Genomic DNA, 17,229 nt, shown 5'->3' on the forward strand with positions numbered 1-17,229 from the left:
ATATATATTTTTTATATCTTCAATATATTCTATTTGGCATAGGGGATTTCGTTGTTGTTCGTAATATTTTATGAGATTTTTACTCATCTTCTTTTATGAAGGGAGTATAGAGAATACATCTCTTTCACATCTAACTGAAAAACCTACTAGAATTTTTTAATCAGTTAAAAAAACATTTTGCAGATATGAATTAGGCTAATTGGCCAGGACAGAGATTCCGCTCCCATGTCTTTCAACAGAAATAAACGTAGGCCCAAATTTGGCCCAACTGGAAGCCCAATTTGAAAATCACGAGTCTACAAACCGAGTCCAACCCAATTGAAGGGGCCGCTCAAAATTTAGTCCACCCAGCGTCAAATTAGACCACTTTACTTTTAGGGGTCGTTTGGTTCATGGGAAAGGAGGCTTGGGAATGGAAATTCAATTGCTTTCCCATGTTTGGGAAGTCCAGGCATGGGAAACGGATTCCTGGTACATGGGAAAGTAGAGGGGAAAGTGAAGCCCTCCTCTTAACTTGGGTTTTGTTTTCCCTCTTCATGGGAAAGTTTGGGAAAATGAGACAACATTCAATGCACAATTTTCTTGACTATTTTGTCCCTATGAACAATTTATAATTACAACGTATCATTAAATGCATTTTTTTTTATTTGATTTAATATGGGTATAATTAGAAAATTATACAAATTTTGTTTTCCATTCCTACTTAAAACAAACATGGGAAAGGAAACAAAGTGAAATCTCCCGTGGGAAATGAATCTTTTATTCCCATTCCTTGGAAAATGACATGGGAATTGATTTCCCCTCAAATCCATTAAGTGAACCAAACGGGGCATTAGGGAAAGCTTGGTTTTCTCCAGCGAAAAAGAAGGGACACTGTGCTTTTGGCCATGGGGAACGCTTGGTCTGCTCCTGAGAGAACGAAGCTGCGCAAGAAAATGGCGGAGCAGCTGATGGACAAAGGGAACCCTAGCCTCCGGTGGGAGCTGATAGTGGAGATTCTTTCATGGCTGCCAGTCAAGTCGTTGGGCCGCTTCAGGTGTGTATCTAAGCCATGGAATGCTCTCATCGCTGACCCTAATTTTATCAAAATGCACTTTGACAAAACTTCTGAGAACGATGATGTGTTCTACCAAAGACGAAGACTCATTTTCAATGAGCCAGGTTGCTGTTCCCTTTACTCTGTTAACCTCGACCAGTTAATTCTGAATCAGAATAATGATCATGGTGCTGATGATCTGATTGCCCCTGAGGCCCAATTGGTTTGCGGTGACCTACCATCTTACAGGGTTGTAGACCTTTTTTACTGTGATGGTTTGTTGTTGTGCAAGCTAGCTGAAATGCCAATGACGATATATCTGGTTAACCCAACTACCGGGGAATCCGAGGAACTGCCAGAGGCACCAGATAATATACAACACCTGGGTTTTGGATTTGATCACTCCACTGATGATTACAAGGTGGTTTCTGCTGTGTTTTACGATATGCTTGTGTTTTGTGTCTATTCGTTGAAAACCGGTTCATGGGAAGAGCTTGAGTGTTCACTTCCCTATTCTGGGGCATATACCTTTCATGCGGTCCTGCTCAATGGAACTCTTCATTGGATAATGGAAACACCAGACCAGACATCCATGATTGTAGCTTTCCTTTTAGAAGAGGAGCAGGCTGGAGAAATTCCTTTGCCGGTTGAGTATTCCAGTGATGCGGGAGATTGTGTGTTGGGGGCCTTCAGGGACTGCCTATGTTTAACACATTGTAGTGATGAAAGAACTTATAATGAGTTTTGGGTCATGAATGAATATGGAGAGGGGCAGTCGTGGACTAAGATAAAGATCTCCATCCCTTATTCCGAATTATCACTTTCAGGTTTTTGGAAGGAAAATCATGATCTGTTGGTGTTCCAGAAGCAATTGGTTATGTACAATTTTAAGGAACAAAGCTTTTGCAATCTGTCAATCCCTGGATTTCCCCATGTTGATTGCATTGGAACCTACTTGGAGAGTCTTGTTTCACCGAATTACTATGGCATTACTGATCGAGAACATTAAGCATGAGACAAATGCAGATAGAAGAGGTAAAGTAGATGAATCCACACAATCTCTTTCTAGACTTTATTGTTTGTTTGAATTTCTTTCCGGTATTGTTTATGCACTATTGAACAAGGTTTTTATGGTTTTATTGGTTGATGGTGTTTATTTTTAATATGCCGAGCTTAGGCTTTCTTAATATTAGAGTGTTCATGTATTTATTCTCTATTTTTCAATGATTGGAATGGCAGTCATGCTCAGAAACAAACTGATATTAAGAAACCAAGTACATTTTATACCTTTTTTTTTATTTGTTAACATTGATTTTTGGTGCTGCATTTGCATTATGGTGTTATCCTATCTCTCTTCTACCCATGGAATGATTCAGAATACATGTTCAATCTATTTGGTAGTTAACAAAACCATAGGACATCCAGGATTTTGTATGTGCTTTTCATCATCAGTCCTAGTGTTGTTGTATGTCCTGAATGTAACAGGTTTCGTGTCAAATATCTCTCTGCTCAATGTTTTCGTACTTTTAGTTTGCATTTGCCTGTGTACAGTAGTTCTTTGCTAGATACTCATTAGACGATAGCAAAAGCTTGGGCCTGTTTTGAAGTACTTCTCTATGGAGCATCTAGTAACTTGTTTGCTAATAGCACATAAACGATTTCATTACAAATTCACATATGTTTGGCATTGACCTGACAATTCTTTTGAAGAACGCACATGTTTGGTGTTTCTTCATGAAGCACTGAAATTGTTTCTCTAACTAAAAAAAGCAATCTTGTCGATTTCTTCCAATTACTAAAAAAAAAGCATCTTTGTTTATCTAAAAGCAGTTTTGACACAATTAAAAGTACTTCAAAGTACACACTTCTTGTTGGAGACGAGTTTTTGATAGTTTTATTGGTTCATGGTGCTTGTTTTTGATATGCCACGCTTAGGCTTTCTTAATATCAGAGTTTGTCTTTTTTTCTCCTGTGGAAGGAATGGCAGGCCTACTCAGAAAACAATTATACTAAAAAAATGTTTTTTAACAAGGATTTCTGTGCTGCATTTGCATTATAGTTTTATCCTATCTGTCTCTTTCACCCATGTGATGATCCAAAACAGTATACATGTTCATTTTATTTGGTGTTTAAAAAAACCACAGGACAGGCAGGATTTCATATGTTTTTCATCATCATTCCTATTGTTGTATTGTGTGTCATGAATGTGACAGTGTTTCGTGTCAAATATTTCTCTGCTAAATGTTTTCATACTTTTACTTTCCTTTTGCCTTCGTACAGTGGTTCTCTGCTAAAAGCTCTGGCTTGTTTTGAAGTACTTCTATATTGAGCATTTAGTACTGTTTTTGCTAAAAGCACATAAAATATTTCCTTGGAAACTATTCACCTGACAATGCTTGTAAAGACTGTACCTAGGCATGCTTCTGAAGACTGCACCTTTACATGCTTCTTCATGAAACACTGAAATTGTCTCTCTAACTGAAAAAGCATTGTTGTCTGTTTTTGGCTAATTTTTTTTTTAAAGTGTGTTTGGTAATCTCAAAGCAGTTTTGACACAATAACAGCACTGGAAAATACACCCTTTTTGTCGGACATGAGGTTTTTATAGTTTTATTGGCTGATGGTGATTGTTTCTAATATGCCAAGCTTCGGCTCTCTTAATATCTGAGCCTGTATGTTTTCCTTTTTTCTTTTTCTATCAATGAAATGGCAGCCATACTCGGAAACCAAACTGCTATTACGAAAAAAAAAATTATACTTGTTTTTTCTTTATTAACTAGGATTTTGGTGGTGCATTTGTATTGTAGTTTTGTCCTATCTTACTCTTTCTCCCATGGAATGATTCAGAACACTATGCACGTTCGCTTTATTTGGTAGTTAACAAAACCATAGGACGGGCAGAAGTATGCTTTTTTCGGCATTGTTCCTATGTTGTATGTCATGATTCATGAATGTAATAATCTTTCATGTCAAATATTTCTCTGTTTAACATTCTTGTACTTTCAGACAAAAAAAAAAAAAAAAAACATTCTCGTACTTTTTACTTTCCTTTTGCCGTTGTAGAGTAGTGCTTTGCTAGATACTTGTCAAGAGACAGAAAACGCTCGGGCCTGTTTTGAAGTACTTCTATAGGGAGCATCTGGTACCGCGTTCACTAAAAGACAAACGATTTCATTTGAAACTCAAATATGTTTTGCATATTGACCTGAAAATGCTTTCGAAGAATCCTATTATGTGCTTCTTCATGAAGCACTGAAATTGTTTTTCCAACCAAAAATGCATTGTTGTCTATTTTTTCCAAGTATTAACAAAAACTTCTTTTTTATATATATTTAAAGCAGTTTTGGCACAACTGAAAGCACTACACGCTTGTTGGACACAATTTATTTATTTATAATAGTTTTTGGTTGATGCTGCTTGTTTTAATATGCCGAGCTTAGACTTTCTTAATATCAGAGTCTGTATTTTTTTTTCCCTCCTTTTGTTTTGTTTTTAATAACAAGAATTTGTGTGCTGCATTTGCAGTATAGTGTTATCCTATGTGTCTCTTTCACCCATGGAATGATTCAGAGCAGCATGCATGTTCGTTTTAATTGGATTTAACAAGACCATAGGACAGGTAGGATTTCGTAGGCATTTTTTTGTTCTCATTAACGCTTTTGAAGAATGCACCTGTTAGGTGCTTCTTCATGTAGCACAGAAATTGTTTCTCTAACTGAAATAGCATTCTGTCTATTTCTTCCAAATGTTAATAAAGGCATATTGGTTATCTAAATTATTTTTGACACATTTAAAGCACTTCCAAATACATCCTTCTTGTTAGACACGGTAGTTGGGTGTATAGATACAAGTCGATGAAGTTATATGATTAATGAGTCTATAGAACTAGTATCTCACTGATTTTGGATGCTTCTGTTTGTTAGATTGGTTTTGTAATAAAATCAAGGAGTCAAGAGAGCTCGGTTGTGAGTTCCTAATATGTTTCCATTTCCTTTTATTCTGTTGGCTTTTAATAAGTGGCTAATGTGATTGATTATTCCTGGTTCTTCTATGAGTCATATTCACTGGGGTTGAATTTCCAACATTGTTACGGTGATAATTTTCTCTTATGCTTGGTTTTCATTAATGATTTTGCTAATTTATTTAATGTTATTTTTCAAAGAAATTGTGGCTAGTTGCCCCTTTTCCCCGTTGTTTCTGTCACATGTGCTCCCTTCTCATAAGTTTTCCATGCTTTTATTGTTTGTCTTCGGTTTACAAATTAAATGCATTTATGATTCAGTTATGAACTTTGTAAAGATATGAATACTGGTATTTTATGAACTTTTTTCATTTTATAGAAATGGCTGTGGGAAATCTTTACGTAATGCCATCCTTGTGTCACAGGAGCAGATCTGTTTTCTCCAGAAGACATTAGGTTCCTTTTCTGGTTCTAGAAGAAATGATCTTGAAGACCCAAAAATTGGTTGGTTTGGCTGGCTACCGTAGAATGTACCGGTACAAAGCTTTTCCAGCGGTTCTGTCCGTCTGTTCCCGTTGCATCTTTTTGGTTTGAACAACGTGTTAGGTTTTCTTTGTGAAATCTTCGTTGATAGATCAGTTTCATTTTGGAATGATGGCATATAAATTGGTTCCAAAGCACTCCTAGGTTATGTTGATGTTTTCTTCATCTGCTCTAACATCCTTAAAGAAATTGCTAGACAATTCAAATGAAAGTTTATAGGTTGTTAATTGCCGCTGTATCTTTGATTACAATGCTTGTTTAAATTTTAAGTTAGCATAACTGGTTGAGAGAATTAGCCCACCCCCAACTCGTGAGTTCAAATAAGGCATTAGGCCTCCCCTTTGCAATTTTGTAAACTTGCTGGTGCTTAAATAAAGCATTGGTATCAAACTGAATCCTGTAAGAACCAAAACTTTTGCTAGCCTTGAATAGGGCCAAATATACATTGTCTGTCTTACAGACACTCTGAAAGTATTAAGGATTTTCTTGGAATGGTGTAACAGTCTCTCGGCTACGCCTGTTTATTCGGAATAAATTACATTTACAGTGGCCTTGTATTTGAATAAACGTACTTTCACATCATTTGGTGGTGAATAAGTAAAGGGACTAAAATAGTACTCGTATGAAAATTACTATGTAAGTCAAGAATTTCTTTTATTTCTTTCCCTTTCTATTGGGATGCTTTACTCTTTCTAGAAGTTTGATTTTCATGGTATGTTTACTTGTTAATGAGTATTGAAATTATTCCAATTCCTAACTTCCGTTGTATTTGCTAATACCTTCCGATTAGGGGGAATAGTTGATCCCATGCCCATTCCTTCTCGCCTATTCATGATTTCCCTGATTCATTACTTCCCCCATTTCAAAAAAACGTAAATATGCAATCATTTTTTTTCTTCTAGGCATATTGTTTTGGAGTCCACAATAACGGAAATTGTTTTTATTTGCAAGGTCAATTGGATTATCAAGTGTCATGCCCGAAGGCCCAAGTTTGACTGGCCCAGCTCCAACAACAACTGCAAGTCAAGTCCTGACAAGTTCTACCCGGAGTCTGACTCAGCATTAACACACAACTTACATTTTGTTAAGACACGCAGGCCACACTTTCTAGTTGTTCCCGAGGAAATGTGGCTGGAAAAAATGAGGGAGCAGCTGATGGAAACCCTAACTTCCCGATGAAGATAATAGGTGAGATTCTTTCATGGCTGCCAGTCAGGTTGTTATGCTGCTTCAGGTGTGGATCTAAACCATGTAATTCTCTAAATTGGAACATAATTCACTCTACTCTTTGAATGTGGATGAGTTTCCAAATCGTAATCATGCATTTCTAACTCCCGTTGTTGTGCAATGACCTGTTGGTTGTGCACAATTTTTACGAAGCAGTCAGAATCTTTCAATTTATCGATTTCCTGAAGTTGGTAGAGCTGGGATGTACAGGGAGAGCCTTGCTTCACCTATTACCCTTACGTTATTGACTGAGAACATTAAGCATGAGACAACTGTAGATAAGAGAGGTAAAGAAGGTAAATCCACTCAATCTCTTTCTGGACTTTCTTGAATGTTTTAAATTGTTGCTGTATTTTTGGTGCATGACTGAATAAGGTTTTCATAGTTCTACCATTGTTTGATGGTCCCTGTGTTGAATACAAGTGCTTAGCTTGTACTTTGACTAAAAGGAGTCGGAAGAAGTTGCTTCGATCACCGCACATACGAGCATACATTTTTTTGTTAGATGAATTTTTGTGGTTTTAGTTTTGTCATGTCAGTCTTTTTCAGCCTGGAAATTATTCAAAGATAGTATAAATATTCATAGGCTAGGCAGGATTTGTTATGCGTTTTTTTGTCACCATTCTACTGTAGTATATCCGAACATAATAATGTTTTCATGCCAAATATTTATCTGCTAAATCTTTTCATAATTTGACTTTCCTTTTGTCCTTCTAGAGCTAGGTACTCAATAGGAAACAGCAAATTTTTGGGATTGTTTTGAAGTGCTTATGTTTAAGAACTTTTGCTCAGTAGCACTTTTTGATAGAGGCACATAGAAATTTTCCTCAAAAGCTCTAGTGGTTTTGCAGATTCACTTGACAGTGCTTTCGGATAAGGAACCTATTAGTGTTTCTTGATCAGGAAGCACTAAAAGTTTCTCCAAAAAGAATTTTTATCTACTTTTGCCAAAGATTAACCGTTTTAGGCATCTAAAAATTATCTTTCAATATATCAAAAGCACATCCAAACAAACCCTTCTTGTTAGACGTGGTAGCTGGGCTCATAGATACAAGTCCTTGATGTTATATATTGGCTAGCCTCGTACTACTCATATCTCTCACTCATTTTGGGTGTTTCTGTTAGATTGGCTTTGTAAGGAAATGAAGGAGTCAAAAGAATCCTGTTGTGAATTCCTGATACGTTGTCATTACTTTTTCCTTTTTATCTTTGGCTTTTAATAAGTACCTCATGTCATTTATTCCTGGCTCTTGTACAAGTCATGGCCAAACTTTTTTTCTATTGTAGGTTGATTATCCTTTATTCTTTGTTTTCATCAATGATTTTGCTAACTGATTGCATGTAATTTGTTGAGGAAATGGTGGATTGTCCTCTCCCGCCAGCATGGTTGTTTTCATCACTTGCGCCCTTGTCTCGTAAGGTTTTTCCTGAATTTTTTTTGTTTGTTCAGTTTTCAAATTTAAATAGATTTATGATAAGCTTCTGACCAAAATAAAAATAGATTTATGATAAGTTTTATTTTGTTTTATTTATTTGTAGAAATGAAATTGAAAATATTATATTAATTTCCATACTTGTGTCGCAGGGGCAAATATGGATTCACCATGGGAAATGAGCTTCAAGACTCCAGAAGTGGTTGGTTTAGCTATAGTAGTGATGTACAAGTACAAAACTTTTCTCATAATTCTCTGTAACGCTCATTTCCCATTACATCTTAGGAATTCAGATGAAGTGATTCCAAATGTTGGAATCCAGTTGACAATATGTTTACATTGTTTATTTAAACTATTACAATCCATGTATCAGAATAATAAAACAAATGAATTTCAAATGATTCCGTGCATATAGTTGTTTCAAATATATTCTTTTTTAGATAATAGTTTCAAATATATTCAAATTTACCCTATTGTCAAATTCAAGTAATTTATTTCAAATACCTCCATCCAAATGGAGCCTTGATATTTATGGGAGCATGCTGTAATGACAGATGAGTTACAAGACAATTGGTTCCAAAGTGCTTCTCGTTTCTGTTCATCTTTCCATGATCTGTTCCAACCCACTAAAAAGAGAATTACAAGACAACTCGAATGAGAGTTCATTGATTTAAGTCGATGCAATGAGTTCCATTTCATTCTTAAGGTGAAGGGCCCTTTCTGCATTGCCCTTGTCAAAGTGGTTGGCAATCAATGTCTCATATACACATAAACTTGGGGCTATTGAACGATCTTTCATGATTCCAAAATACCTTTCTGCTTCCTCCACTTTCCCACACTGGCAGAAGCTCTTTATCAAGGATGTAAAAACCAACGCTCCTGGAGAAAGCGACCTGGACTCCATCTCATAATAGAGTTTCACAACTTCCTGAATCTCACCTTTTCTCCCATACCCGTCAATCAGACGAGCGTATGTGATGCTGTCCGGCAAGAACCCTTTATCTAACAGTATAGTTAACATTGCATTTGCTTGCTCTGCATCCCCTGTTTCACATAACTTCCCGACCATCTCATTGAAGGCCGAACGACAAGGGATGAACCCGGTCTCCACCATCTTCTTCAAGTAACTCAAGCTTGCGTCCACTCTTCCTGCTTTAGCGCATCCCTCAATAAGAAGATTATAGCTCTCATCAAACGGCTTCAAATCCATATTTTCCATCTCATTCATCATGCTTTGTGCTTCCTCAATTCTTCCTCCCTCACAACGTGCTCCCATAAACAAAGTATAGACAAAAGAGTTTGCTCGAAAACCTCTCTTGAGCATTTCTTCATACACCTCCCATGCTGAGCATACATCTCCTAGTTTAACTTTAGCATAAACAATCAATGAGTAAGCAATTGTATCAAGAACCATATTCTTCTGCAACATTCTCCTCAACAACATCAAACCTTCTTCAACCCTACCCTCCTCCAAAATACTAAAAACCAGACTAGTATTCACAATCACAGAAGGAGAGCACCTCTTCCCATGGATCCTGTCCAACATGTCAACGTATTTCTTCAACTTCCCTTCCTTGCACAAAGCATCAATCAAGATTTTGATTGTCTCTTCATTTGGGTAACTTTTTTTTCCAACCATATGCTCATAAATCTTCCAAACCAGAGCAGTCTGGTCAGATTTTTGAACCACGTGAAGCAGAGTGTTGTAAGTTATAAGACTTAAAGGCAACCCATGTTCCCCCAAATAGCAACAAACATCAAAACCAGTCTGAAACATTCTCAGCTTAGCATAAGCCTGTAACAGCAAATCAAACACAAATGGGTTTGAAGCAGTAACCTCATAACTACTAAGCAATGAATCCACAACTGAAAATTTGGAACCATTTTCAGCAGTTTTCTTCAGAACTGATTCAAGCAAAGCTCTAGCATCCATGAGCAACCTGGCTCTGGCTAAAATATGAATGGTTATGGAGTAGGACCAAACCCCATGCTCAAAGCTTTTCCTGTGAGCTGCCCAGTGGAAGAAACCCAGAGCACGTTTTGCATCAATGGGTTCCTTCAATTCTAACAAAACACTCTCGACGAGCCCTCCATCTAATTTAACAGATTCAAATTTGGTCGTCAGAGTGTCCCAATTCCAACTGCTTCTGAATGAGTCACGGATGGCTTTGGCAACATCTTTTGGTGCTGAGTCTGTATTGATCAGTCGGGTTTTCTGATTGATGGGTATGGGAATTAAAGATTTTGAAATTCGACGCAGCCAAAAAGCCATGGACTAAAGATGAATGAAGCTCTCCTATTTTGTATATTTTCATGACCAACACTTGACAAAGTAGCCAAATTGCAGTTCGTATTGTAGTTTTTTTCTCTGAGTGTTCATGACCCAATCTCTTTTTTATTTTTTATTTTATTGAAGTCTCAATCTCGTTGAATGTATTGGTTATATAATTGTTTTTATAAATATTGGTTCTGTAATTTGATGTGTTTTTAATTAATTTTTTATGATGTTAAATGATCTAATAAACAATAAATTAATTTTGAAATTAAAAAATAAGATGAAGTTCGATGTTGTCCAGTGTGACCTTGTATCAAACAATGGACTAGACTTAAGTCCAATCCATTCTAGTGCTTACTCAACAACTCAATAGGATTTGAAGTCTAATCCAATCCAAGTCATTTCAGTACAACACTCCAAACTCAATCTCGATCAATCCAGTCCAACCCACCAAACGAAGTTGATTGTAATTTGATGTATTTATAATGAAATTTTTTAACTTATGATGAGTGAGTTGCCGTTCTTAGCAATCAACTTCTCTAATTGAGACTGAAATTTGGAGATGCAGTGGGAGAAGAAGAAGAAAAGTGAGAAGACGATTTGTTTTGTACAAAGAAACCCAACTTTACCAAACACTTATTTTTATGATAAGCGTTAGAAATAATAAGCAGGGTTCCACAACTTTACCAAACACTTTAATGTGATCTTGTCATTGAAATGATAACAATACAAAAAAGTAAATACAAAGATCACACATGAAGGCTTCGTTCGACGAAAAGAAATAAAAAAAAACAATCACACATGAAGGCCGCCTTTCAGATTGATCATGAGCTGCTTTATTGGCTTGCCTTTTCATTGGATGGATGAAAGGTTAGCTCCAATTCCTGCATGCAAATTCAATTGGAAATATTAAGTTAATAATATTATATTACTAAAATCATTAAAGAATATTTATGGTTATTATTATTTAAACTTACTATTTAATGGTTGAGTAGACCATTTGGATGATAGTCAACATCAAAATGATAATGAATGGGATCATCTGCTTTGTTGCCCAAGGAGAATTGAAAAAATGTCTCTTCAAAGTGGATTTCCATTTGATCCACGGGCTTTTCAAGTAGCGGTCCAACTCCTCACGAACACTTCCAAAATAGAAGTCTGAGATGACAACCCCTTTGCCAAGGTCGTTAATCAGAGTAGACACCTCATTGTGGTCGCTTAGCATATTTATAAAAATTCCTTTCCCAACAAGCAACTCCACATCCATCGGTGCGTTCACAAAATCATCCAAGATGGAAAGATAACTGTTTACATAAGAAGGGCAGCCATGACATTGCTCAAAGGCAACAATATTTCTAAACAAAAGCTCACTGCCGTTGTGAATCAGTAATCTTGGAATTTCTAGAATTCCGTCCACGAATCGTATGGCAGATAAGCTTGTGCTTGATCCCCACACAATTTTTACTCCAGCCATCTCTAGTTCGGAGATGCTCGGTGCATTTACAGCTTTCACTTCCCCTCCTATATTAATAATATGTGAATCCTTGGGGAGATAAAATAGTCTTAAAAACGCAATAAAGTGTTCTACTTTCAAACTTGAAGAACCTAGTATCCCCACGTTCTGTACCATGCTCGTCGAACTAAATGTCATATTGATGAACTCAAAGGCGAGGTTCATCATCGAAGGAATGACATAAGTAATGTTACTGTTGGCATCGGCTGCAATTCTCTGTAGTTCAAGAAGATCCTCAAGGATGCAAAACGGCACTTGATTTTCCAACTTGAGCATGTCTGGCATAATATAATTTATTATCCAAGACTTGCTGGAGATGTTATCGTGGTCATCCACTCCTAATGGGTTGAAACGGTGACCACATAACTTCAACAAAATCTCTATCACGAAGGCGGCATCCACCATCATGATTTGTATGAAGTCCTCGCTACTGAACTCAATGACGTCTGCATAGCAAGCGCGCAACTTTTCTTCTTGATCTTTTATCTTCTTAATGTAGACCTCCAAGCGTACGTCGACCCTATGCAGGAATTTTTTCAGGTAGCTCCTTTTCAGTTCTTCCATCGGTTTTAAGTCTCCGTTGTCATGATGGAGTGTGCCTATGGATATTACTGAAGGCGTGTAGACATCTTTGCTTTTGCATCGTAGATAGGCAGGAACTCTATAGATGCAATGTCCTTCTCTCGAGACAGATGTATCCAACATCTGTCTAATGGAAGCTGCCAATAAAATATAGGGATTTTCTATATTTATTGGAGCTTCATTGTTTCCTGCCCTTCTCCTCATTTCAGCTTGTGTGAGCTTCAGTTGAGAAGAAAAATGTTCGAAAAATTAGAAAAATTAGAATTTAATTCATCCAAATTAAATGCATATATACTGAAATTAATTTTTAATTAAAACCTAGAGTGGGGAGTTTAATATCTAGCATTTTGCTATGACATTTTGCTTACAACGTCCCAACACATAATATACGGAGAAAACATAAACTTAAGGAGATTATGGGACAAATCTACAGAAAACTTTGTTCATTATTAATTATACAGAAAATTTGAACAGCATATATACTGCATATAAACGTTGAGACACATATCCAGTAGGGAAAAAAAGCATGTAAATACAGTAGGGAAAAAACAAAATAATCCTTTAACAAACAATTGATTTAGCTAAATGTTACGAACTAAAACTTTTCTTTATTTCTAAAGGGAGAATTCAAAAGCCTATTTTTCAATTTTGTTTGTTTTGATCAAAATAATCTTCCGTAACACTAAATTTTTGACATAAGTTTTGACACAAGTTTTCAACCATTAGATTGAAATGGATTGAACGGCTAAGATTAACTAAACTAATTGTATATTTTTTAAGAAAAATATATATTGAAAATAATTATTAATCGACTTTCTCTTTCTTGTTTCTCTATCCTCAATCAATGTTTTATCAAATCTTCCTATTTCGTCGTTCTCTATCCTCTAGAATTCTTCAGTTAATGACTTTCCCATCCTCCTCCTCTTTCTTCTAAAGCTTTACAGGTTTTTGATTATTTTTTTTTTCCATCCCTAACTTTGTTTTTATTTTTATTTTTTTACTGCTTATTTTTTGGCTTGTAACAGTTATACATGGATTATAACTCTCGACCCACACACACACAATGAACTGCAAGCAAACTGTCTTTTGCCATATATTTTTTAATGTTATTATTAATCATAATGAATAAAAGCTAAATCTTGTAAGCCATTAAGATGTTAGAAATAAAAAAACAGAGAGAGAGAGAGAGAGAGAGAGAGAGAGAGAGAGAGCAACACAGAGGTAATGATGAGGTTTCGAAGGATATTAATTGAGAAGAGAGAAAATGATAAGAAAACAAAAAGCTGAAAGAATGAGTGATTTTCTGGATTATCATACAGCTACGGCTTGCCTTTTTGGATTTTGCCGAGATCGTTAGCTTTGGCCTCCAATTGAGGTTTCGAAGAGCTAACGACAAAGAAAGAGTGGATTAAATTTTTGGTTTCATGCCATTTGGTTTCTTCATATTTTGGATTCTTGCTAATAACTTGCTCCATCTTGATAGCAAAACTCTTGCCCTGTTTGATACGTCTGTGAAAAGTTAGGGTTTTAAACTTATGTGCTAATGTTATATTTGTTTATGTCATTCGCCATAAAGAGAAAAAAGACACATGTTTTTCTTAATTAAACTATAATTTGTATAATAACGTATAAATTCTGATTAGATGGTTCTTAAATTTTTCTGGTATTTATCTAGCATTAGCATGCATATGGTACTTAAGCGAATTTATTAATCGATTTAACCGATAAAGGAGGTGACGATGTTTTTTTCTCGAACTTTAAGTACGGTTTGACTTTTGCAGGGCCGTTTACATCATTTCGCGAAAAACTTAAGCTGAAAGCTCATGAAAATTGCAAAGAAGTTCCACTGAAAATGAAGCTGGAAATTAATGGAATGGAAGTAATAATAATAAGAAGTACTTACAGTGTGTTATCGCGCCCCCATTTCTTTTGAGCTGCAAAACTTCCCTAAACATGTGATCGCTTACTGCCCTCTCATTTCCACTCCTCTCTCTCTCTCTCTCTCTCTCTCTGATCCGAAGACCAGTAGCAGCTTAGGTCTCTCTCCCGTTTCTTTGGTCTCTTTATGTTGGCCCTAAAAATTTGAATAATCTGATTTATTGTTTACACGGAAAATAACAAGGTAGGTAGCATACTAGCATACGTATAAGAAAAGGATGCCACATACAGACAGCTTACCTTATTTATTATGCTCATAATTTTTGGTCCTTTTAATTTCGAATGGAAGGTCTTGTCTCTAAAAAAGTCTTTAGAATTTGGAGACAGAGACCACAGTGCCAGAATCCTTGTAGCATCTAAAATTTGGTGACATAAAGATTAAATATGAATTAAATACGAATCCAGCCATCACATAAAGTTTTTCTAAAAATGATTAAGCAGTGACATGTGAGTCTGTGATTGCAACTGCCAAGTGACATACGATGGATGAGCGAGATATACAAGAAGGGTACGTATAAGAAAAGGATGCCACAGACAGACAGCTTACCTTATTTATTATGCTCATAATTTTAAATAGAAAACAACATAAAAACGTTATTATTGCTTTTTTTTTTCTAGTATAAAATTAAAATGATTATCAAATTGAGCATATTAAAGTATTTTCGAGAGAGAATATTAAGCAAAAAAGGCATGAAGTATACAGAAAAAGTAGAGAATATTATACGTTTTTAATAATCTAAGTGCATGATAGGTCGCCTATTTGCCTCATGACCATAACTATAATTAATCTGAAAAAAAGTTGTGAAAGAATTGACTTGGACCATGCATTGAAGAGACCACCCAGACATAAACTGCATGCAACAACATTATTGTAAAGGACAAATTTGTACACATCTTTGTGTCACTATCTTTGTGTTTTCTATTTAAAAGCAATAATCACGTTTTTATGTTGTTTTCTATTTAAAATATCTGAATTTACGACCTCCTAACTTGGACCGACCTCTCATTTCTTGCATAAGAAGGGTACTATCTTTGTGTTTCTTGATGGAAGCATACATATAAGAAAAGGATGCCACAGACGGACAGCTTACCTCATTTATTATGCTCATAATTTTTGGTCCTTTTAATTTCGAATGAAAGGTCTTGTCTCTAAAAAAGTCTTTAGAATTTGGAGACAGAGACCACTGTGCCAGAATCCTTGTAGCATCTAAAATTTGGTTACTTTTATTTTTATTTGTATTTTGATACAAGTGATGTCAAAATCTGCGTCTACTAAACTCTGCAGGAAATGTGGCCACAGTGCCAGAATCCTTGTAGCATCTAAAATTTGGTGACTCAATTTTACATTTTTTTGTTACATTGGAGGGAATCGAACCTGGGCTTGTCCTAATCCGAACCCCAGTAAGGAATAATCCAAAGCCACAGAACCAAATTATGGAGATCCTTTTTCCTTGTTTCACTATGTTCACTATAGTGCAAATTCTGTTAATAGGGTAACATGTCATTAAGTAACAACCCGCGGCTTCATGAAGTTTTAAGTATTGGAGCAGATGATAGAAGAGCTTTGAGCACTGCATAAAACTGAGAAGAAGGCTAGAATAGATGAGCAACGTAATAGACAACCCACAAATAAGAGAAAACCGAGTGTCTTTTGATTCAGAATTGGAAGGGCTTAATTATTGATTGGCCCTATCAAACTCAATTTGTGTTACTTTACCTCCTGAAACTCAATTTCCGTATGTTCTCCTTAGAGTTTTGTCATTTTCAATGTCTATTAATTATTGTTTTTAGATAAAAACAAATGTTTATTGATTGTTTAAAAAGAAAATTAGTACATTTATGCCACATGCAATCTCATCCATTGGTTACTCTTCAATCTTATCCATTGTTCAATCTCCCTCTCTACCCCTTACCCACATAAAAAAGTCTTCTTCTTTTATTTTGTCAACGTAAAAAGTCTTATAGTTATTTTTATCAATTGACAGATATGAAATGGCAGATAGTAAACTGAGTCCATAATATGTTGAAAAACACAAGGCCAAATCGCAATTTTCTTTTTCAAGGACATTGCCATTCTCATGTTAATGTTATGAGTCTTTTGGCTGTACAACCAATTTTCCGGTCTATTATACTTTATTAATTCGCTCGGTTCATATTACCCACCAAGTAAAAGCAGACTCCCAAAGAAAGGACAAGCTTCATACACATGCACCTTGTTTCACATCTTATATTACAAGATTGTTAGTTTAAGTAACTGTTTTTCATGAATTTTGTCAAAAACAAATACGCACAGTTCAGATTAATAATTTCGCATCATAACATATCAGATATGTAACAAGATGTAATTCGAGACTTCGATAAAAGGGTCGCAACCTACACTCTTTGTTTTTTTTCTTTCCAAACACAGTTTACCACTCTGATAATCATATCACAGTAAAGACTTAAGTAGTGCTTCAATCTACCTAGTTCAATAAGACTATAACAATGTGGTTTTCGAGCAAATTCACTAGAGTGATCTTTTTTTTTTTTTTTTTTTTTTTTTCCGGTGAACTGGGAGGGAAGAACCCCAAGCAACAAAACTACATAAAATCATCACAAACAAGATGGGACAAGACACCCCAATCAAGTCGTCAATAACTAAAGAACGTATCCAACTTGGAGCAAAATCAAAATAACACACGCCAAGACCCATGTTATAGTTCCAGTTAGCTAATCCTTCTG

General features: G+C 35.7%; 3 protein-coding genes across 11 annotated transcripts; 1 reads left to right on the plus strand and 2 right to left on the minus strand.

Moving 5' to 3' along the window:
* The first annotated feature begins 820 nt into the window (after positions 1–820).
* Positions 821–8,610, plus strand: LOC110746536 (F-box/kelch-repeat protein At3g06240-like). Of its 9 annotated transcripts, none has more exons than XM_088252211.1 (6): positions 821–2,071; positions 5,423–5,533; positions 6,492–6,728; positions 6,924–7,063; positions 8,122–8,187; positions 8,353–8,610. In XM_088252211.1, the coding sequence occupies exon 1, from the start codon at positions 888–890 to the stop codon at positions 2,043–2,045; it is 1,158 nt and encodes a 385-aa protein (XP_088108337.1). In that variant the 5' UTR covers positions 821–887; the 3' UTR covers positions 2,046–2,071; positions 5,423–5,533; positions 6,492–6,728; positions 6,924–7,063; positions 8,122–8,187; positions 8,353–8,610. The 9 variants fall into 9 exon arrangements, with proteins under 9 accessions (XP_088108337.1, XP_088108338.1, XP_088108334.1 ...); XM_088252212.1 differs by having other exon boundaries at positions 8,122–8,182; XM_088252214.1 differs by having other exon boundaries at positions 2,043–2,071; positions 6,492–6,774; positions 8,122–8,182.
* Positions 8,611–8,690: 80 nt separating this feature from the next.
* Positions 8,691–10,611, minus strand: LOC110747064 (uncharacterized). The gene has a single exon (XM_021947271.2). It carries the CDS (start codon positions 10,470–10,472, stop codon positions 8,871–8,873), a length of 1,602 nt encoding a protein of 533 aa, XP_021802963.2. The 5' UTR covers positions 10,473–10,611; the 3' UTR covers positions 8,691–8,870.
* Positions 10,612–11,157: 546 nt separating this feature from the next.
* LOC110747067 (UPF0481 protein At3g47200-like) lies at positions 11,158–14,658 on the minus strand. Its single transcript, XM_021947275.2, has 3 exons — positions 14,474–14,658; positions 11,453–12,789; positions 11,158–11,359 (listed from the first exon to the last, which is right to left on the minus strand). Coding segments are annotated over exons 2-3 (1,323 nt in total). The 5' UTR covers positions 12,775–12,789; positions 14,474–14,658; the 3' UTR covers positions 11,158–11,358.
* Positions 14,659–17,229: the final 2,571 nt, after the last annotated feature.

Source organism: Prunus avium, chromosome 4, assembly GCF_965620075.1.
Source record: "Prunus avium chromosome 4, drPruAviu1.hap1.1, whole genome shotgun sequence".
Taxonomy (NCBI): domain Eukaryota; kingdom Viridiplantae; phylum Streptophyta; class Magnoliopsida; order Rosales; family Rosaceae; genus Prunus; species Prunus avium.